Source organism: Beta vulgaris, chromosome 3, assembly GCF_026745355.1.
Source record: "Beta vulgaris subsp. vulgaris cultivar EL10 chromosome 3, EL10.2, whole genome shotgun sequence".
Taxonomy (NCBI): Eukaryota; Viridiplantae; Streptophyta; class Magnoliopsida; order Caryophyllales; family Amaranthaceae; genus Beta; species Beta vulgaris.
In genome coordinates this window covers 1,708,513-1,729,218 of record NC_079204.1, presented here as the reverse complement: position 1 = coordinate 1,729,218, position 20,706 = coordinate 1,708,513, and the positions used below count along the sequence as shown (strand labels likewise).

Below are 20,706 nucleotides of genomic sequence, written 5' to 3'. Positions count from 1 at the left end.
TATACTCCCTCCGTCCCATATTATAGTGCTTCTTTCCTTTTAAGGTGTCCCAAAATATAATTCTTGTTTCCATTTTTTATTCCACACATTTCCATGATTTTCCTAGAAAAATTGTGCCACCATTATTTATTTGCTTCTTGAAAATAGTTTTTTGCTTTGTTTATTCAACTCAAAGGTTGAATGAGTCATGCATTTAATTCTCTTTCACCACTTATAGTCATTCTCTCTCCTAAAATCAGCTTTTCCCCATAACATTTATTTTCAATACACAAACACTCTTTACATTTCTCTTAGATTCTATTTACCTTAATAAACGTGAAAAAATAGAATCAGGCACTATAATATGGGACGGAGGGAGTATAAGGAAATTTGAGCATGAGTTTACCTTATCAATTTTATTAGGATTCAATGGGAATTGTTCCTTTTTGACATAATTTAAACTTCTTTCCGTTTTCTTAAAATAATCTCAATCTTGAAATATATAAGAATATTCCGAAGTTTTGGGAAGACATTTTCCTAAAAATCCGAGTCATTATTATAATTGCATTTTTAAATCCAATTTGAGTCTATACTATAAAGGAAAATTAACAACTCATTATCTTGACTGGAAATTGAAATTATTACAAAATAATCAAAATTAACATAATCTTGGAAAAAGATGTAAAAGATGTGAAAGTTGAGAACGTTTAAGCTCTAGAGTATTCAAACTTTCCAGATTTATTTGCCATTAGAATACAAGTTACGTCAACAGACAACAATGAGGCAGTCATAGCAGCAATTCACCTTTCAAATGAAACCTGCGATGCCAAATGAAAAGCAGAAGACATACTACAGTCTATAACGATTCGTAGTCTTACTGAACCTCGACTACATTTTTATGCCAACGTATAAGAAAACATATCTACGTAAAATCTTGTTAAATTTGTCTTAATATATAGATTTCATATATCTAATTTTTGTACGTTTTACTAATACGCAATTAGAGATATTTTGCAATTAGTAACCGGAATTAAAAAGGCCAGAAATGATCAGTCTAAATCTTTTATCTTATCTGATTATAATAAGAACAACTAACAAGTTCTTCAAATATGATTAATAGCATATACCCTAAACAGCGCATCAGAAGAAGATTGAAACTTAAGGTCTCAAATTTAACCATCAATCATAACAAACTTTTTGACACATAATCAATAAAAAGTTTAACGTCAGATGTAAACTTATTTGGAGACACAGGTTGTACAACGAACATATCAACCATTACTCAGGAACAAAATATGGAAAAGGTCTGTCACAAAGGCACAACATTATTTGCTAACTGATCAATATAGCTAGCAAGGAGGACCTGAAAATCTCATACTCTATGTGACCAGTTGCAGACTACTACTTATAAAGAAAAACATAAACTAGCAGCCGGAGCAAGTGAAGGCGAAGAGTTGAATTACTAGTATTTCATGCTTCGCATGTACCCTCCGATGTTGCTTCCAAAGAGGGACAATACCAAAACAAACTTCTATTCAATTCTTAGCTTCAGGCCCCTCCAGTAGCATTTCCACTAATCGGTACGCCTGATGCTTGCCATCTTCTTTTAAGCACAACATCATACTGTAAAAAGGCTTTTCATATAAGTATTAACTACATATATTTTTAATCAACAAGCAAGGATACCAAGAGCTTCAGAACATACCGGATTAGTGCTAGCTCAGTGAAAGCATCCCTTATTTCAAGAATCTGCAAGAAAAAGAATTACAGAAGATTTTCAGAAGATGATAACAATTCTCTTTCATTAATGAATAATAGCACTTCACCTTGACGGGAAAATGGGCTGGTTGAGAAGTCCGATGTAGCCATTGGTACGGAAATGGAGAGCTGTGTCGTGGAGAAGGAAACCTGATTGGCCCTCTCATCTTCCATACTAGACCATGTCTCCCTGTTATTTGGCCACTCCTCAAAGAAAGGGTGAAGAGACTGACTGCTCTGTTTCATAGTCTGCGGTCGGCCAAATTCACAGTTGATAAGAGAATTGTGGCGACGATAATCATCATTCAATGAGGAACCATCCTTCGGCTTTGACTGAGAGAGTGAGGACATCTGGGTTGACAATGAGGGCCATGTATTGTCCAAAGCCGAGTCCGTTAGGAGAGATTTGTTTCCACCTGAGCATTGAGAGATGGATCTATTCTCACCAGACTCAGGTTTATATCCCTGGAGGTGCCTGCATGTCTCCATCAGTAATGGCTAAACTAAGATCTGTATTACTAAAAAATTCTTTAAAGCAAGAACGTGAAGGCAGATAAAACATACAATAGAAGAGAGTGACACTGCAGTAGAAGTAGAATATGTTATTACATAAGATTAAACCATTGCAGTCAGCCTATCGGTTACATAAATGTCCCCAGATGTCCTTCACAACGGAAAAGAATCAGAAATATGGAACTTAAAGATTCATTGAATCTATAACGATACAGGCAGGAGATACTCAAAAAGTACAACGTCTTGTAATACAGAACAGCATATAATTGACATTTCTTGACTATTTAAACTGTGGAAGGACCAACCAAGGGACCCAAGTTTCAGAATGATATGACTATATGAGTTCTGTTTCTGAGTTGTTTATCTCAAGTGGGAAAATGAAAGAAGAACATTAAAGTCCTAACCCAAAGTTGTAGGTGAAGTTGATAATGAATGTTCGTGAACATGGAAATATTCTGAGATGTTAAAATTGTTTATGTTTAGTGATATGGTAAAGAAGAGTTCTAAACATGATGCCAGAGAAGTACAAGATAAGGCCTGCCTATGGGTCTGAACTTTCTTCATAAAGAGTAGTATAAAGTACAAAAATGAGAGTCAACCAGCAAATGGGATTGACAAAGATCGGAAAAGAGATCAAGTTTCTAAATAGTGATGGGTACGTTTAGATTGATCAATGTCGTTTGTTCCTATTATTTCGCTTCGATTATAAGATCCAGTATTGAACGTTTCTTCAGGTGCTTTACACTTGCAGCAAAAATTTCAAATCTAAGGTAGATATAATGAATACAAGTGATTGATAATGGTGGAACTGTGAAATCTCAAAGTCATCATTTAAGAGTTACTGTATCTCACTCCAAGAGGCACAAAAGTCCTAGTGTTTTGGTTTTAGACCAACCAGTTCAAGTTTAAAGCTAAAAAATTCAATCTCAATATGATTTCATAAGCCACAAAATTAGCTTCTAGATATAATAAGCTTAGAGACGTTTGTAAATAACTGATATATCATTCGTGTTTATGTTACAACACGGCGAAAGTAAATGTCCTAACACTAGAGTAATTGGAACTCATCAGGCTCACGACTTTCCCAACACTAGATGTCCTACCTGAAAGGGACGGTACTAAATAATTTAGGAAACAATTGCAACAAACTCATAACAAGAACTTTCCTATAACAATAAAATCATGTGATAAACTAGAGGCTAAGGAGAGTGACTATGCTTGCTCTCCAAAGCTAAAGATAATCATCCAATTAAAGCCTTGGTCCTTGCTAACTCCTAATCCAACTCAGCAAAAAATTGGAACCTATCACAGAATTCAAAATTGGCCCAATAGCATATACTCCCTCCATTTCTTTTTAATCTACACACTTTCCTTTTTGTTGCTTTTTCTATTTTCAGTAACATGTCCCATATAATTTCTCTTTTTGTCCACCAATGAGGTTTACTTTTTTAATATAATAATCCATCTTAATGTTTCTCTCTCCACCTTTTAGTTTCTCTATCTCAAATTTCAGTTTTGCTCTCAACCTTTTTAGTTCTTCTCTCTCACTTTTGGATTTTCTCCTTGGTCCCCCCAAAGTGAAGTGAGTAAATTAAAAAGAAACGGAGGTAGTACAGATCAGACTCAATTCCCATTTAGTTAATAGATTGAATTAGGAATTAATCACGCTTAGAGCTGTTTAATTCTTGATCTAGCATTAAAAACAATTAGTGTTTGGTACCAATAGCTGTTGGATTAGTAAGGAATAGAAAATGAACTATGTTGTACCTTTCAAAAGGTACTCCAGACGCTAGCACTACCTCAATGCTAACTTTTGAGCTTTTCCAAAACACTACCTCAACTAGTAGAAGCCACCTTAAAATGCTACTTTATTGAACACTTCTTTCACATTTAGAAAAGTGCAGGCTTTGTCAAACCACTGACTGTTACTTGAAATTTTATTGCCGATCACACCCTTCGTGTAGTAGTCATCCTTAGCTTTGGAGGTGCATATTACTTTCCTTAGTCTATTTTATTTCCTAACTCTACCATGATTCGTTCCAAAAGGTCTTTGTTAGGTGTTTGTTATGATTGTTTCCCAAAATATTTAGGATTCACTTCACATATTCTATAAGCTTATTTGAAGGCCAAAATCAGGTTGATATCAAATCAGTGAGCTTTGAAGTTGAACTAGTTAGTCTAAACCAAAACAAAAATTTGAAAATTTTACGCTGAAGAAAACCTCAAATTGCAAATTTGAGATCTACCCTTCATGTGTCTATCATCATCAATCACTTAAACTTGTTCAATCTATCCACAGTAGTTTTCAATTCACACGTTCAAACTTGTAGACTAGTAAAACATCCAAGATTTGCCCAAAGGACAGATTTTTCTCCCAAGATTTGCCCAAAGGACAGATTTTTCTCCCAAGATTCTTTGTTTTCCACTTTTCCTTAAAGATTCGCCAAAAAGGATCCTGTCCTTGTCTCGTGTTTAGCTTGTGATGCTCATGTCATATGCATTGATTTTCTTGATTCAGTCTATATTTGTTTGATGGGAGTAGTATAGTCTGTAATTTCGACAGTTTAACAAATTGGGAGGCAGCAATCTTCCTAAAAGCAAGGAATCAACTTCCAATCAATGCAACAAGGATCTCCACATGTAAACATAACACAATTTCAGCTTCAGGTCTTTTGACTATTGACTAGCCCTAACCCACATATGAAGAGTTTACAATGCACCAGCGATGAGGGAAAATAAGAGCCAACAACAAATTCCAAACAGCAAAGCATCCAAGGGAAAGCCAACTCCTACATAATTGACATTGCACAAAGAAAAGCACCCAGTATTGCTAAACAGAGGAAAAGCAACAGCAACAGTTAGACAGAGTAAAAAACAACTAAAGTAACCGTAAATACCTGGAGTAGTGTTTGGTAGGAATAGCATAAGGGATAGAGTCCAATTGAAATTGGGAATGATTAGAATTAGAAATGGGCCCAGTCGTCGTACTAGCTGAAGCAAAAGCATCAAATTTAAGAGGAACGCTCTGAGTTTGATTCAGGGTAAGAGCAGCAGCAGCAGCAACAGGCAGCAAAGATGAAGATGACGACGAAGACGAACAAGATGAAGAAGAGGAGGAGAGAGAATGGGATTCCACAGGCTTTCTTGAACGGTTGCGGCCACGGTGCATGTGGCGCTCGCAATACTTCGAGTCCAGGTATGCTTCTTTCGAACACCTCCATTTTTTACCATCTGTTCTTCTACATCTACCCGGCTCCGGATCCACCTTCTTTCCACCATACCCATATCCAATACCAATCCCATACAATGAGCTTTCTCTACTACAATATCCCACTGCACAAACCCAACCCACCAAATCAAAACAAAAAACATCAACCAAAATCAGCATAAAATTTCCTCAAAAACCTAGAAAAACAAAATTAGAGCCTGATTTTAATCAGTATATAAACTCAACACACCAATTCAATCCTTCAGAAAAAAAAATTAGGGTTTGATTTGAATCAGTACAAAAACCCAACCCACCAAATCAAAGCAAAAACATCAACAAATTTCAGCATAACTTTCCTTAAAACCCAGACAAACTAAAAAAAAGTCTGATTTAAATCACTACATAAACCCAACCCCTACCAAATTAAACAAAAACATCAACAAATGTCAGCATAAATTTCCTCAAAAACCCAAATAAAAAACAAGAATAAGGGTTTCATTTAAATCAGCAAATAAACCCAACCCAAGCTCAATTCAACAAATTAAAACAAAAATATCAACAAAAAAATCCAGCTAACAAAAACCCAGAAAAAACAAAAATTAGGGTTTGGTTAAATTGAGAACAACTTACAAGAAGGTCGATGGAAGAATCTAGAAGACGACATACTAATACTTGAATCGAAGCTATTTTGAATAGGAAGAACTAGATCCGGTGGTACAGGAAGTCCAGCAATTAAATACTTGTAGATCAAAGCTTGATGCTCTAATTCCTGCCATTGTGATACTGTAAATGGCGAAACCCCAATTTCTGATTCTCGATTCATTTTTTCTGCCTTTTTCAACTTTCTCTCTCTTCACCAAAACAAGCAAACATTTGCATTTTTTCTTAGATGAAGTGAAGTTTTCTGGGATTTGATACTGTGTTGAAGTTGGGGGAAATTAGAGGAGAGAGAAAGAGATGAATTTTTTGCAGGTTGAATTGAATATAATGTATCTAGATTATGAACCCTTTGAAGTTGGAATCTTTCTGGTTTTGTTTCTCCATTACAGCGTTTTTGTTGATTGCAAACAAAATACCTGAAATTCAATTTAAGGTCTTAATTTTTCTTGTTTCATGGCGGGTTATGTTAAGGTCTTATTACGGGAAATTCCTAATTCACAAACATTTTAATAGAAATTTTATATCTTAGAATAATTAATCTATGTTCTTTTAGATTAGATTAACGGAAATTTAGTTCAGTTTAGTTAGATTTCTGCCACAATTTTAATCCAAAATCAATTCAGTTTAGTTCAGATAAATTTAAGTTACGTTTGGATCGGTTTTACTTCAGTTCAGTACAAAAAAGTTCAATGCAAAAAAAAAAACAGAGCCTTCCTCAACTACTTGTGTGTTTGCACAAAACAAAAACTATATATGTTGTGTACTGAATCATAAATGTTGTACATATAATTAGGAAATTTATATATGAAAATTAGGTATGAATATCATGTATTACTATTATTACTATTATTTATATATAACATTCGTGATTCAATATATATCATTTATGTATGTTATGAGCCAAAATTGTTAAGCATAGTTTGAAATTGAGAAATACTCGTCTTATTACGGCGTCAATAAAGCAATCTAGTATTACAAGTTAAAGCAAAATATCCATCGTATTAGTAATTTCACACCAGTTAGCAACAAGTTGTGAGGAAAGTAAATTTGACGGTTTAATATTTGATTAGGTACACAAAAATAATTAAAAGAATGGCAAAAAAAAAAAGAAGGCAATAAGTAAATAGTAGGATTGCTATACCAAGTGAGACTATTTTGGTCGATTATAGTTAGTTAGTTTTTTTCCCCTTATGAGTTCATTGAGGATATTTTTTAAAACTGTATTTTATATGGTCTCGTAGATTCTCTATTGACCATTATATAAAGTTCTTCCTGTTTCATTTTGCATGTTTTTTGCCCATTCATGTTTTGTTTTATTAATCTTTTTACATGTTGATAAAAATGAAAATGATATATGCAAGACTATATCCGAGAAGCTAAAAGTGAAGATATTAAGCCATAAATTGAAGATATTATGATGTGTATATATGTCATAAATTTCAAAATTAATTTACTATTCCAAAAAAAGTATATAATAATTATTTGCAACCATAAATGTTACATATATCAAAACTCATTTAAATGCTTACAATAGAAAACATAAAGATCAAGAGAAACGTAAAAAGTTAAATAATCCCACTAAAAATCATTTTGATTAAACCTTCTAACAGAAGATCCAAATAATGATAAAGAAAACAGATACAGAGTATGGAAATCATGATTCTTAAACTTTAAGCATGATTCTTTAATTTAAGTGTTAATATCTCATTTAAATATTTTTCTGTACAACTTATATCATTGAAGCCAAGTTCATTTTCTCGTTGAGTAGATTCTTTGCGTAATCCTTATTCTATAATCTATAGTATATGTAAGTTGTCACATGTTAGATATGGGTTGGGCTTTTGGATTCATTTTTGTTGGGTTCGGGTTTATGATTCAATGGGGAAATGGGTAGAGTTATGGAAATAGAGGTTTTGGGTCTTGTACATATTTTAAGTTGGGTTGGGCTATGGATCAGAAGTGAAGATCACAGATGTGGGCATTCTTTTCAGATGTTAGGACTATGGATCAGATACTTAGATCCAATTAGGTTTTTGATACTCGCAAGTCGCAAGCTTGAAAATCGATACGTTAACTACATTCAATAAGGTTCAAATACATATCCTAGTCGATCCAAATGGCTAGGCAATGGATGAGGTTTTGGGGACGGGAGGACATGGCATGAAGGGGAGGGGGTTCAAAGGGAGGGGGATGTGGTGGCAGGGGGAGGGACGGGAAACGGGTGGCTGTTGGTGGCAGGGCAGGGCAAGGCCGGGAATTGGGTGGCGGGGGTGGCAAATGTTGTAGCATCTAACCTTTCACCTGTTGTTGTAGCAGATCATTAATTTGTTGGGACCGTTTTTGTAAAACATACGCCAAAGTTGGGACCACAGAGGATTAATCAAAAGTTGAGACTAAATTAACAGAACGCCCATAATTGAAACTATTCTCGTCAATTATTTCTTCTAAATATAACCACAATTACTCCCCAATATTAATTCCCCAATATTAATTACTTACATTAACACATAAATTAACACTCCAGAAACACGACTAGATAGTCCGCATCATATAATATTCTTTTACACTTGATATATAGTTGCATTGAAGACTATCACTTACAAACAAGGGAGAAATGATAAAGCAATAACAGGTAGCAGCCATTATTGTTCGCTAACAGTAAAATAAGTAGCGATATATAGCGATTATGTTTTGCGATATAGTATTTGTGTTACATATATTATTTGAGTAAACAACAAGACAAGAGAGAGATGTTTAACAAAAGTGAGAGAATATTTACCAATTCACAAACACTTTGTCAAAATATCAAAGTACGAGAGAAATGTTTACCAAAAGTGAGATAAATATTTACCTTTTCACAAACATTATATTTATTTTGGTATTAAAAGGTAGGGTTGTCAATCCGGGTTATCAAGTATGTCTAGGTTGGCCTGAGTTGAGTCGGTGTGTTTGGGTCAGATCGTATTGGATCAAATCTTTTCTCATATCCAGCATGGTCGGGTCGGAACCACTTAGGCCTGATCAAGCCTGGCCAACATATTCCTGTGTGTGGGTATGGGTCGGACCATTCAGCTTGGCTCAAATCGTTTTTTCGGGTAGACAAAACTGGTGTTCCAAATGGGTTTGTGCAAATCAAGTTGGATTCAGATGGACTTGGGTCTAGGTCGTGTTTGGATGAACTTGGGTCAACTGGTCCATTATATATGTTTGAGTTCATTCGTTCTAGTCATTATGGACATCGATCTAAGTTTGGGTTAGCACATGATACTCGTGTGCGCAACAACGTGAGAAATACATAAATGAACAAGTTAATAAACTTGATCTATGTTAACTGTAATCATATTATCAAATGTCCAGAGATTTTATTAGTAGCAATATTTTACTAACTTAGCTTGTATAGAAAATTATAAAAACATGAACAAAAGTTATTAGCAAAACATATTTGATTGATAATGTCAGGTCGGTAATGGGTTGGGTTTGACATGGAACGGGTTACAATTGGTTAAGTCTACATGAGTTTTCTCGAGTCTACTTGGGTTCAGGTTGACTTTAGGTCGGATGCAAATTGAGTGCAGATTTTGGTATTCGGCTTTAATTGAATTCAAAATTATTTGTGTCGGTAACCTATCGAGTTGAGTTTTGATATGCTCGGGTATAACTGGTTGGGTTGATTTCAGATCAAAGGAGTCAGTGGAAAAGATAATTATGTCATATCCGAATAGATTGAATGCATAACTGATGCTGATAAATCCATAAATCGGGTCTATTTTTGACACTCCTAGTTAAAGGCTACAATAGCTACAAAGGAGGACCTAACATCCAAGGGGTACATAAAAGATATTTTGTCTTCTCAAGATTAGATTTGTTAAGATGCAAAAGTGCCAGAGACACAACTGACAATTGACAAATTCCATGATATCTTTTCATTTTCACGAGGCAACTGCAGTGACAGGCAAGCAAGTGGCCCAGTGAGGTAAAAAACCCTATATCTAAACGTTTAAATTATACTATTATATTACCCATAAACTATCCGAAAATGTGGAGCAGTAATTATTGGAGTAGGTGTGGCAGTGCTACCAATCATGCTATAACTACTCAAATATCCTCCTCACTTTTGCTGCCGCAATCTCCGAGTACTATACTAGTAAGCCCCAGTACTAGTACTAGACTCCGCAACAGTAGTAGCGGTAGTAGTAGCAGTAGCCGTAGCAGCAAACGCAGCCGTAGCATAACAATCAGCATGGCTGTTGCGCAGGAGATATCCACGACTGGCACAGTAAGGTCGAGGGAAGAATTGAATAAAGGCATTGCAGAATTATATGATGAATCTTCAGGGATTTGGGAGGATATTTGGGGAGACCATATGCATCATGGTTACTATGATCCTTCACAACCTGCTTCTCTTACTCAACATCGCGCTGCTCAGATCCAAATGATCGAGGAGGCGCTTCGTTTCGCTGGTGTTTCAGGTCCTCGTTTACCCTTTGATTTTTTAAGTTGCGTTATACTTCCTCCGTTTTTATTTACTTTTGTTTCTTTTTGATGCATTTTACAAATATCTACTTATTTTTCCTCTGAAAGAGTGATTAGATTTGTGTCGTGTCAAATTCGTGTTCATATAATTTAATGGCGTTTTTATAATTGACTGAATGTGGCTGGCGGCTGATTAGCATGTTGTGGTGTTGTTTAAGTTGTATGATGTTTTATGTGTGTGTTGTTTTTTTGGCCTTTGGGAATCTATTTTTTTATTGGTCTTTTTCAGTGTGTCACTATTAAATTTCTTCACATCTAGTTTTTTTTTTTGTAAACTGTCACATCTAGTTTGTTTACCTCTTCCCTGCCTCAATTTCTTTTGGAGCATCCTCCTATCTCGTGTGCTTACAGCTGGATATTGGAGGACTTACCCTGAAGGCCTGAAGTCTACTTTCTCACCCAATCTTATTTCTTCTCGAGAAATTCCAATTGGTACCATTGTATTTTGGATTTTTTTATTTGGTATCCAATTTTTTTGGAGTACCACGGTAGTTTGGAGGTCAGTAACATTTAGTTAAATAAAATATTAGTTTTGGGTTAAATGAAGTTAGTAGTTTGCCTCGTTTACGTACCTTTTGCATCGAGAATAGTTCAACTAAAGATTTGGGAGTCATTTTGGCTTTATAGGTTAAAATTAAAGTCGAAATTGGAAAATTAATGACAACCTCGTTTTACGTGTCAGGAAATGCCTACTTGTTTTTTTTAATGAAATTGGACCTTAAATTTGGTTGTTAAGGATAAAATTGACTCCAAAAACAGTAATTATACAAAGTTAGTCAAACTTGTAACTCTATTTGACCCCACACTAATATTTTGTTTAATATAATGTTTACTTTATAGAATAATTCCAAACTACAGTGATACTATATAAAATCAAAAGAAAATTGGATATCAAATGGAAAAGTCCAAACTATAGTGATACTATAACGTGATTTACTCAATAGTATGAGTGATTTGTAAAGTTTATTCTTTTAAGTGATTTGTGAATGAGTGTTGTAAATTAATTTTCGGTAGTTTTTTTGAGTGCCGATTATGATTTTGACATTCCTTTTGTAATTTAGAAAGGGAAGGGGGGTAAAATAGGCATTTCAAAAGAGGACACCATTGCTCCCCCTTCCCTAATATAATGGAGATATGTAAGAAGGAACATCTAGTTCTAGGTGCTCTCAGAAGCACTACGAAGCCTTTGGATACCTATGGCATATCGTGTTCTTATCAATTCTAACACGAAAGCTGTAACGACTTGCAGATGATTCAAGCAGTAAGCCGAAAGTAGTTGTTGACATTGGTTGTGGGATCGGAGGCAGCTCAAGGTACCTAGCAAAGAAGTTTGGGGCTACATGTCAAGGAATCACCTTGAGTCCTATGCAAGCCCAAAGAGCTCAAGCTTTAGCTGCTGTTGAGGGTATTGCTGATAAGGTCAGTACCATCAACTATCAAAAACATGGTATTTGTTGCACACGTAGATGCAAAATCTTTTTGTTCTTCTAGGGAATTTCTTTGATTATCTAATGACTAATGTAATGTACATGTCAAAATGAAAAACTAGACGTACTCTATTGAATCAGTAACACCAATTTTCTGTGAATATAAGAGAGTCGAACTATTATCCCTACATAAGGCATCTTTTCCTTTCATAAAATTGCCTATTTGTTGAATGGATATTGATCAAAATTAGTTTCTATTCGTGACTAGTTTTGGTTAGTAACGACTACTTTATTGATCAACTCCACAGATCGGAAAAAATGCAATATAAATATATAGGTGCACTTGAGTCCTAAATTGTTTTTCCATGTTGATATCAAAGAAGTGATATAGTATATCTGTATTATTTTTCTTGTGTCACACTTAAGATAAATAGCAAAAGAGAATAGAAGAAAGGAGAAACAGAGGATACATGATTTCCTATATAAAGTGCCGCACACTCAAATTACATGGTGACGCATTAGTAACTTTATTAAGACATTATTTAGTAACTCGTTTAAACTTTGTACTATATGCAGCATTGACGATAATCTAACTATTATCCAACGAATACTTATCAGTAACCCACGTCACACCATCAACTAATGATGTAGCGGACTGCATATTAGAATTTGCCGTTCTCTATAATCCGCATTCTTAATAGGAGTAGGAAAATTTAAGCTAAGTCATTTGCTCATGAAGCTAGTAAAATAACAGGCATTCTTTCAAGTAGCAGATGCTTTGGATCAGCCATTTCCTGATGGACAATTTGATTTGGTTTGGTCTATGGAGAGTGGTGAACACATGCCTGACAAGAAAAAGGTTTTGTTTTTGTTTCATGTCTTAAAAAAGTTTTCCTAGTTTACATAAACAACTTGGTAAATTACACACTTATACTAATTGTATAATTCTTGTTTCAGTTTATCAGTGAATTGGCTAGAGTTGCTGCCCCTGGTGCAACAATAATAATAGTGACATGGTGTCATAGGGACCTTGCTGCCTCAGAGGAGTCCTTGCGCCCTGATGAAACTGAACTCTTGCGCAAAATTTGTGATGCTTATTATCTTCCAGCTTGGTGTTCTGCTGCTGATTATGTCCAGTTGCTTGAATCTCTCTCTTTTCAGGTACATTGCCTGACAAATACGTCGTTTGGATATGGTTTATTTTGAGTTATGAGTATGCTAACCTGAAATAAGGCGATCTGGTCTAAATTTATTATGATTTGCCTGGTTTGATCCAATTTGGTATTCGGGTTTGACTGAATATTAACCATATCTTGACGCTCATTTGTATGACAACATATTTATATGAGATCTTATTAGATTTGTGTGTTTTTTTTCCCGAAAATCTATACTTAATATATGGCCTGTTTTGATTGGATCATCGGGTGTTTGTAAATTTGAGATCAAGTCAATTTATTGTATACCAGGTACAATTGAATCAGTAATATTAAATTCATTTTACTTGTAAATGATACAAAGTTGTGAGTTCTTATTGCAGGACATAAAAACTGAAGATTGGTCTCAATATGTTGCTCCATTTTGGCCAGCAGTTATACGCTCAGCACTGACATGGAAGGGTCTGACATCGTTGCTGCGCAGTGGTATGCTTAGAATAATTCTAGTTACATACTACTATATGTGTTACTAGTAAAGTTTAACAAATGTTGCCTAAATAAGCAGTAAAAATACGGGTGCAAATTGCAAAAACATAATTTGTTGCCCAATTTTGTTAAAGCGACGTAAAAGTATACCACTTGCATGTACCAATATAGATTTTTTTTATTGTAGTTCGTGGAAGTTTTAGCTAATTTGATTTCACTAAGTTTAACATTCAGGGAAATTCAATCACATAAAAGTTACTCTATTCCAAGTGACATATTGGTGTTTTATTGTCTACAGGATGGAAAACAATAAAAGGAGCATTAGCAATGCCATTGATGGTTGAAGGATACAAGAAGGATCTTATTAAATTTGCAATTATTACATGTCGAAAGCCCGAGTAATTATCTGTTATTTATAGAAGGTTGTTTCTCCTCTTTGTTCTGCAAATTACATTACATAAAGATGAATGTAGAACATAGAGAAGCATTGTCCTTTCTATTTTTTTCGATACCGAAATAATAGTCAAAATTCAAACTATTGAACTTGATATGATATTGTAATACCTTCAACCTTCTTTTGGTTCAAAAGATGCTGAAAAAATGAAATAAGGATTTGTACAAGGTACATCAGAGTTGGGGAGGGGAGTCCCTCATTTCCAATTTGCCTTTTAAACATTTCTATGCAAGTTTACATACAATCCAAGCAATTACTTGAATTAGGGATGAGTATTAATGGCAAACTAGCAACACATATGGTGGATAGATGGTAGATGGTGAGTTCCAAAATTGTTTCCGCGAACAAACAACGCATAGTTCGTAGTGGACTGTGATACTATATGGCACGACTGCTAATCAGCCAAGTGCTCAAACGATTTCGAAACACTTGATCACCGACAACGTATGTATTAGTACGAGCACAAAGGCATGAAAATTGCCTCATTTGAATTTCTTATAGCTGGTAGGAACTAGGAAGAGATTTTTTTTGGCTTTTACACAATCATATACATCACCCTACGGGTTTCTAAGGGCTGCATTTCAGGACTCAGTAGCCAATGTTATATTAAAGGAAAAATCAACAAATATAACATCGTCATAGAGAGCTAAATCTTCTAGTGCTAGTACTTATCACCAAGAAATGCTCATAACAATGTATATAATCAGTTCCCCTAACCACCAGTGCACACAAAGCCCGCTAATCACCTAGAATTTAGATCGAATTCTGCGCTTTCACGCCACTCCTCTTGCATTCCCGCATCTCCATTTTCTGCCTCCTCATCATTCAAGAAATCATCCGAAGGTTCTCTCTCCACCCTCTGTGCGTTATTGCCCCACCCATTGATCATCTCATCAGGGATGACCCCTTGTTCTTGATCAGTCAGTTCATGATTCATGGAAGCATCATTTCCTTGTGATCCAAGAGCATTAACCCTAATAGGGGCTCGAGCCATCAACTCAGCATGTGCCTGTGATTCAGCGCGAGCTTGCTCAGCCTGAAGGGCTGCCATCCGCAACTTAGCCTCATGAGCCTCTCGGCCAGCTCTTGACTCAATCTCTGCCCGTACTTCCATAATGGCTCGTTTTTCTTCTTGTAACAGAGCCTGTTCAAGCATCAATCTCTCCTCTGAGCGAAATTCTCCCAAGGTCCGCTTTCGAGTTATAATATTAAAGGCCAGTGTCTGTTTCTCGAAAGTTGATGTGAACTCGGCTACTTTAGCAGCAATATTGTGATCCCACTGCTGGGAGCGTGAGAGTATTTGCCCTGTAGTATCAGAATCAAGAATTCTATCATCTTCTTCAGCTTCATAATCTGCCACAACATGGTACGGTAGCAGCCTGTATGACAGAGCAAGTACAAGAAAATTAAACAGAAATATATGATCTGAGGAGCACTTTACAAACAGCACTTGACCAATTAGAGAGAGAGAGATTCTAATAGGGACCACTACAGGAGGAATAGCAATCTAAGAAAAACAGTTGCCAGAGACCGCTTAATTAAATTAAGAGTATAAAGCTGAAGTTCTTTTGATTAGATCATTAGACTCCATATAGTTTTTTGAGGGGAATTAGACTCCATATATAGTTAATACAATATGCTCATAATCAGTTTTATGAAACTTTACTATCTAGAATTTCGTCATTTTAGATCATGTACTTAAACTCTATACCCTGATAACCATTATGTTCAACCTACAATTCATCAACATATTTGAAACCAATGAGTGTTTCTTGATGTGTTTTTATGGTAGACTAATCAACCATGCTAAAATGCTCTCCTTTTTTTAGTATTGTAATTCCCCCTTACCTTCCACGACTCCAGGCTTCATATATGAATCACACAATAACATATCAAGATAACACCTTTTCATCACCAGTAAGATTCCTTTTAATTATTATTTATCTATTACAGGTAAAGAGTTCCAACAGGACTTCAACCAAGATAATAGACACAAATCTTCATGGCATCATGGCAGCTAATAGTATCAACCTCAAGATAAGACAATACGCTATCAGAAATTTCTGCAACCGCACTCCACCTAATCCCATATTTAAATATCACCAGTAGGGTAGCAGATACCCATCAAATTTAATCCACTAAAGTAAAGTTAAATTATGCTCACCATTCCAGCTAAAATTACCAATACATTAAATACAATTTAAACTCTAAGAAGGCATAGTAATAGAATGAGAACTTCTTCAGCCAAACTGGCAAGAGGCTTACCCTCGCCTTACGGGTAGGGAAGGGACGAAGGATTTATAACATACCTCACATCACGGAGGTCATATCCCTACTAGTTTAAACTGATTAAGCTAAAGTAGCACACATCTAGAGTTCTAGACTTTTCTAGACCTCCTCAAACTCAACAATGACAGATCCATACCGCATTGTTTATCATGTGTGACCACAAATGTCTATTTCAGCACAAGTGATGCTTTTTTGTGGGTTTTAGGCTAATGGGTGACTCAAGGTTCTTTTTCGGATAATGTTTAATACAGAGATCAGCTACTTAAAGTTTAATGATATAGATATCTAGTTTACTTTTCTAATGATATACCGACACAAAATTTAATCGGAACCAGGTTCAATTTTAGCGAGTCAAAATAGGTGGAGTAGTAGTGTATTACCAAGGAGGCAAAATATAATCATATGGTATAATTTAAGAGGGGGGAAGTGGGAGGAGAATTAACATGCTGCACCAAAGAAACTCCTAAGACGCATGATTCCAATCTCCACATAACTTTGATAAACGAGTTCACAAAAAGGTGGATAAAGCCAAAAGGCTTCTTGGAGACCAACTAACAAATAACAAGAACCAACTGCGGATCTCAACTGGAGAGGATGTTAAGGGACAGCAATCAACTACTCCAAATGGAGGAAGTAATGCTTCTAGTTTCATTGATCTGCTTAAAATAACATCACATGGAATTATTTAACTTAAGACTCAACTTAAGCCATAGCGAAAGTGGTTTTTCATGTTCCCTTTTTGCTGGTAAAACAGAAGAATCTTGTGCCAAGACTTGTAGCAAGCAAAAGTAACCTCCATACCATGCTTACTAATGAAAAGATTGCCCATTGGACTTCATGTCAGGTAGAACATGCCATGTGACAATTTAATAGGAGTGATGGTGACAATGGAAAAAACAAGGCTTACGAAGATGATAAAACAAAAGAACAAAAGGATATTAGAATCGCAAGATTAGAACACGAAAGCAAACATTGACCACGCTTACTACTAAAACAAAAGGTCAAGTGTCGTAATAGACTTCACTTACACAACCTACCTCACCCCGCTTCCCCCCAAACACACCCAACAACAACAAAAAACTTCATAAAAGCAGATTCAACCTTGAAAATTCTGTCAATTTCCTTCCCAAGTGAATAACCAAAATATCAACTAAACCCTTTCTCAAAAAAAAAAAAAAAAAAAAAAACTAAAACACCCTCTAAAAGGACATTTCTATGGTGATCATGATAAATATGCACATGGATATATAATGGTTCAAAATGATCTTGGGCCCACAACTTTAAAATTCAAATCATTCTAAACCACTAGATTTCCCATGGCCATATTTATTATGACCACCATAAAATTTTCACTGTAAGAAATAAAAAGCCCACTCATGGTTGAAGACCATCTTTTTTTCTTTTTCCATTTCTTTTTAGCAGAAATGATAAAGCATACATTAAAAACCAAAGGAATGTCAGCCCATGTGTAAAAGGTGGGTTAGAGCCAAAATTTTCAAGCTCTCAAGCTATCATAAAACAGTATGTAAAGTTTACAAAAGGTCAAGTATCACACTAGACTTTAGTTACAACTTACAAAGCCTCAATCCCCACCCCAATAAAAACTTCATGAAAGCAGATCAACTGCACCTAGGTCGGGACTGACGGGGCTCGATCCCACTTGAAAATTCCGTCAATTACTTTTCCCAAGCGCACTACCAATTTACCAACTAACCACCCTCTAGAGCTCAGCAATGCAACCTTCACTCACCTTTATTGTACAAGCCACTAAATGAGCGTGGTTGTTCTCATTCCAAAAAAGCGATAAATGAATGCAATTGCCAACAAGACGATAACCATGGGAAAAATAGAAAGGGGTGATGGACAGGCCAATCCTCCTCTTCACAAAAGCTAGAATGAGTTGCAACATTAAAAATGTCATCTCTCAATTACCTCTCTAAGACATTGCCTATGCACCTATAAAAGGAAAAAAAAAAAACTTAGCCTCTGGTCTAATTATCTCGTCGTTCCCATCAGGATCAAAGTCACCTAGAAAAATAACCCAAACACACACACCCACACACACCCACAAGAAACCAGATGACAATGCCTTGGATTCTAAAATTCCAAAAGAGCCAAGTCAAAAACACAAATCCATGTACTATAAGCTACCTATCCCACCCTTAGTAATTACACTCTTCAATAGCAACATTTCCTCTTCAAGTATTTCAATCGTTTCTATACAAACCGATAAATATTTAGAATTTACCATGCACCCTGCACCCTATCAGAAAAGCTTACCACTAGAAGCAACATAGTATCAGCTAAGTTGACAATGCCATCACAATCTATCCTACGACGTAAGCTAAAAGACATATATAAATCCCCTTAAACGTCTCCTCAGAAATTAAGCATCAGACAAACTAAACCAGTGATTGTTCCCTATAACTGCTTTCTTGTTCTTATATTAATCTTCTTTTGACTTCAACCACCATATAAACCCAACTTTTTTCAGATAACCACCTTATAAACAACTTTTCTTCCAATAAACCACCTTATATAATTGTTTTTATTTCAGATTGTGACCACTTAACAGATTCAGTCGAACAAATCGCCTTTTTTTTTTTTTCTCATGGAATCCATCAATTGATTGTAATCTAAAGCGTGGTTGTATAAAAAAAATCGACTTTATAAGGTCTTAAAAGTTAAATAATTCTAAAATTAATCAACAATTTCCACAAAAACAACTAAAAATAATGAAAATTCTCAGCTAATAAGAAAGAGGAAAAAAAAAACCTTTCACAAGCATCTTCAAGAGAAGAGAAAGGACGCTTAAAATCAGGATGACAAACACGCCAAGCATCCTGATAAGCCATCTGAAGTTCAGCTTGATTTCCAGCAAGCGGAGCCGAAGACGGCTGCGATTGAGACGGCGTTCTATTCAACTTCTGCTGCAATTGCTGCTGCTGTTGCTGTTGCTGTTGTTGTTGAATTTGAGAATTCGAGCTAGGGTTTACTTGTTGCTGATGAATCGGATGAATTGAATTAGAACTAGGGCTATTATTATGACTTTGATTTTGATTTTGATTCTGATTTTGACCTAATGGACGATTTGCACCAAGAGGTCGCAGATGAGCATCGATGTTCGACGGAAATCGCGCCATTGCTGCTTGTTGTTGTTGTCTTTGTTGTTGATGTTGTTGTTGATGTTGTTGTTGTTGATGCTGTTGATGCTGTTGATGTTGTTGTTGTTGTTGTTGTTGAAAGTGTTGAAGAAGATAGAGTTGTTGTTGTTGTTGTTGATGTTGTTGCTGTAAGATTAGTTGTTGTTGGCGTTGCGCTAATGCTTTCGCTTCTTCCATGTTTTCTCTCTCTTACGACTGGCTACCTCTGTGCCGAGAAATTTGGGGGATGTGCGAGAGGTTCTTACAACTATCGTCGGATAATGGAGTAGGAGATTGTCCTTATATCTGAATGGGTTAATTTTCTGAACTTCTATTCGTCGGCCTAAAATTACTTAAAATCGCCTCCAAATAAAGTTGAAATTACATTTATTTCCTTTTCTTTCTTTTTCCTAACCCACCTCCACCACCACCCACCAGCAGCCCCCACCCCCCCTCCCCACCCCACCAGCAGCCCCGGCCCCCGGCCACCACCCACTCATAAAAAATCGAAATTTTTTTTGGGACATGGGAGAACGTTCTGCTTGAACGTTCCACCCATCGAATTTTTTTTTTGTTAATCTTCCGTATGAATTTTGTTTTCCATCACCCATGTTTTTTGTTGTTTGTTTCTTCCTCATACTTACCTCAAAAAATGCCGGCAAGTGGTGGTCACATGCACCTTTCCAATGGAAAAAGTTGGTCACATCAAGAAAATTATATGGCAGGTGGTGGTTGTGGGGATGGAGGTGATGGTGGTTGTGGGGATGGAGGTGGTGGTTGTGAAAAAGAAAAGGGAAAAAAGAAAGGGTAAAATTGGAAATATTTAGTGGGACCGGGGCGATTTTAAGTAGTTCGGGCGATGTTTAACAATGTCTCGCATGGATCGGATTTATAATAATTTATTGTGCACTCAAATTGACTCAATTACACAAATATTTAACTATATTAGGGAAAAATGAATGTACCATACGAAAATTCATTACTCCCTCTATTTTAATTTAATTGTAACACTTTCTACTTTAGGAAGTTTCAATCTTTTCACAAATATTTAACTATGTTAGGTAATAACTTTTCTATCTCTCTCTCCTAACATATGAGACCC

At 35.7% G+C, this 20,706-nt stretch overlaps 3 protein-coding genes across 5 annotated transcripts; 1 reads left to right on the top strand and 2 right to left on the bottom strand.

Annotated features, from left to right (window-relative positions):
* Window positions 1–1,165: 1,165 nt before the first annotated feature.
* Window positions 1,166–6,592, bottom strand: LOC109134603 (growth-regulating factor 4). 2 transcript variants are annotated; one of them, XM_019248427.3, is made up of 5 exons: window positions 6,089–6,590; window positions 5,148–5,583; window positions 1,806–2,212; window positions 1,685–1,728; window positions 1,166–1,602 (listed from the first exon to the last, which is right to left on the bottom strand). In XM_019248427.3, the coding sequence occupies exons 1-4, from the start codon at window positions 6,279–6,281 to the stop codon at window positions 1,721–1,723; spliced, it is 1,044 nt and encodes a 347-aa protein (XP_019103972.2). In that variant the 5' UTR covers window positions 6,282–6,590; the 3' UTR covers window positions 1,166–1,602; window positions 1,685–1,720. The 2 variants fall into 2 exon arrangements, 1 of the variants encoding a protein (XP_019103972.2); XR_007272363.2 differs by having other exon boundaries at window positions 1,685–2,212; window positions 6,089–6,592.
* LOC104888087 (probable tocopherol O-methyltransferase, chloroplastic) lies at window positions 5,311–14,266 on the top strand. Of its 2 annotated transcripts, none has more exons than XM_048640755.2 (8): window positions 5,311–5,446; window positions 10,065–10,091; window positions 10,190–10,587; window positions 11,901–12,070; window positions 12,833–12,937; window positions 13,036–13,239; window positions 13,616–13,718; window positions 14,017–14,266. In XM_048640755.2, exons 1-8 carry the CDS (start codon window positions 5,418–5,420, stop codon window positions 14,118–14,120), a joined length of 1,140 nt encoding a protein of 379 aa, XP_048496712.1. In that variant the 5' UTR covers window positions 5,311–5,417; the 3' UTR covers window positions 14,121–14,266. The 2 variants fall into 2 exon arrangements, with proteins under 2 accessions (XP_048496712.1, XP_019103971.2); XM_019248426.3 differs by having other exon boundaries at window positions 10,181–10,587.
* A 357-nt stretch (window positions 14,267–14,623) lies between these two features.
* LOC104887976 (uncharacterized) lies at window positions 14,624–19,904 on the bottom strand. The gene is made up of 2 exons (XM_010672767.4): window positions 19,237–19,904; window positions 14,624–15,551 (listed from the first exon to the last, which is right to left on the bottom strand). The coding sequence occupies exons 1-2, from the start codon at window positions 19,800–19,802 to the stop codon at window positions 14,915–14,917; spliced, it is 1,203 nt and encodes a 400-aa protein (XP_010671069.2). The 5' UTR covers window positions 19,803–19,904; the 3' UTR covers window positions 14,624–14,914.
* Between the last annotated feature and the right edge of the window lie 802 nt (window positions 19,905–20,706).

Excerpts from the sequence above, each read along its gene's own strand:
- LOC109134603 (XM_019248427.3), bottom strand. The coding sequence starts at position 6,281 with ATGAATCGAGAATCAGAAATTGGGGTTTCGCCATTTACAGTATCACAA. Across the intron at positions 5,584-6,088 it reads ATTCTTCCATCGACCTTCTT|TGGGATATTGTAGTAGAGAA; the intron begins GTAAGTTGTTCT and ends GGGTTTGTGCAG. Across the intron at positions 2,213-5,147 it reads CCTACCAAACACTACTCCAG|GCACCTCCAGGGATATAAAC; the intron begins GTATTTACGGTT and ends GGAGACATGCAG.
- LOC104887976 (XM_010672767.4), bottom strand. The coding sequence starts at position 19,802 with ATGGAAGAAGCGAAAGCATTAGCGCAACGCCAACAACAACTAATCTTA. Across the intron at positions 15,552-19,236 it reads CTTGAAGATGCTTGTGAAAG|GCTGCTACCGTACCATGTTG; the intron begins GTTTTTTTTTTC and ends TCTGTCATACAG.
- LOC104888087 (XM_019248426.3), top strand. The coding sequence starts at position 5,418 with ATGTGGCGCTCGCAATACTTCGAGTCCAG. Across the intron at positions 13,240-13,615 it reads TTGAATCTCTCTCTTTTCAG|GACATAAAAACTGAAGATTG; the intron begins GTACATTGCCTG and ends TTCTTATTGCAG. Across the intron at positions 13,719-14,016 it reads GACATCGTTGCTGCGCAGTG|GATGGAAAACAATAAAAGGA; the intron begins GTATGCTTAGAA and ends TATTGTCTACAG.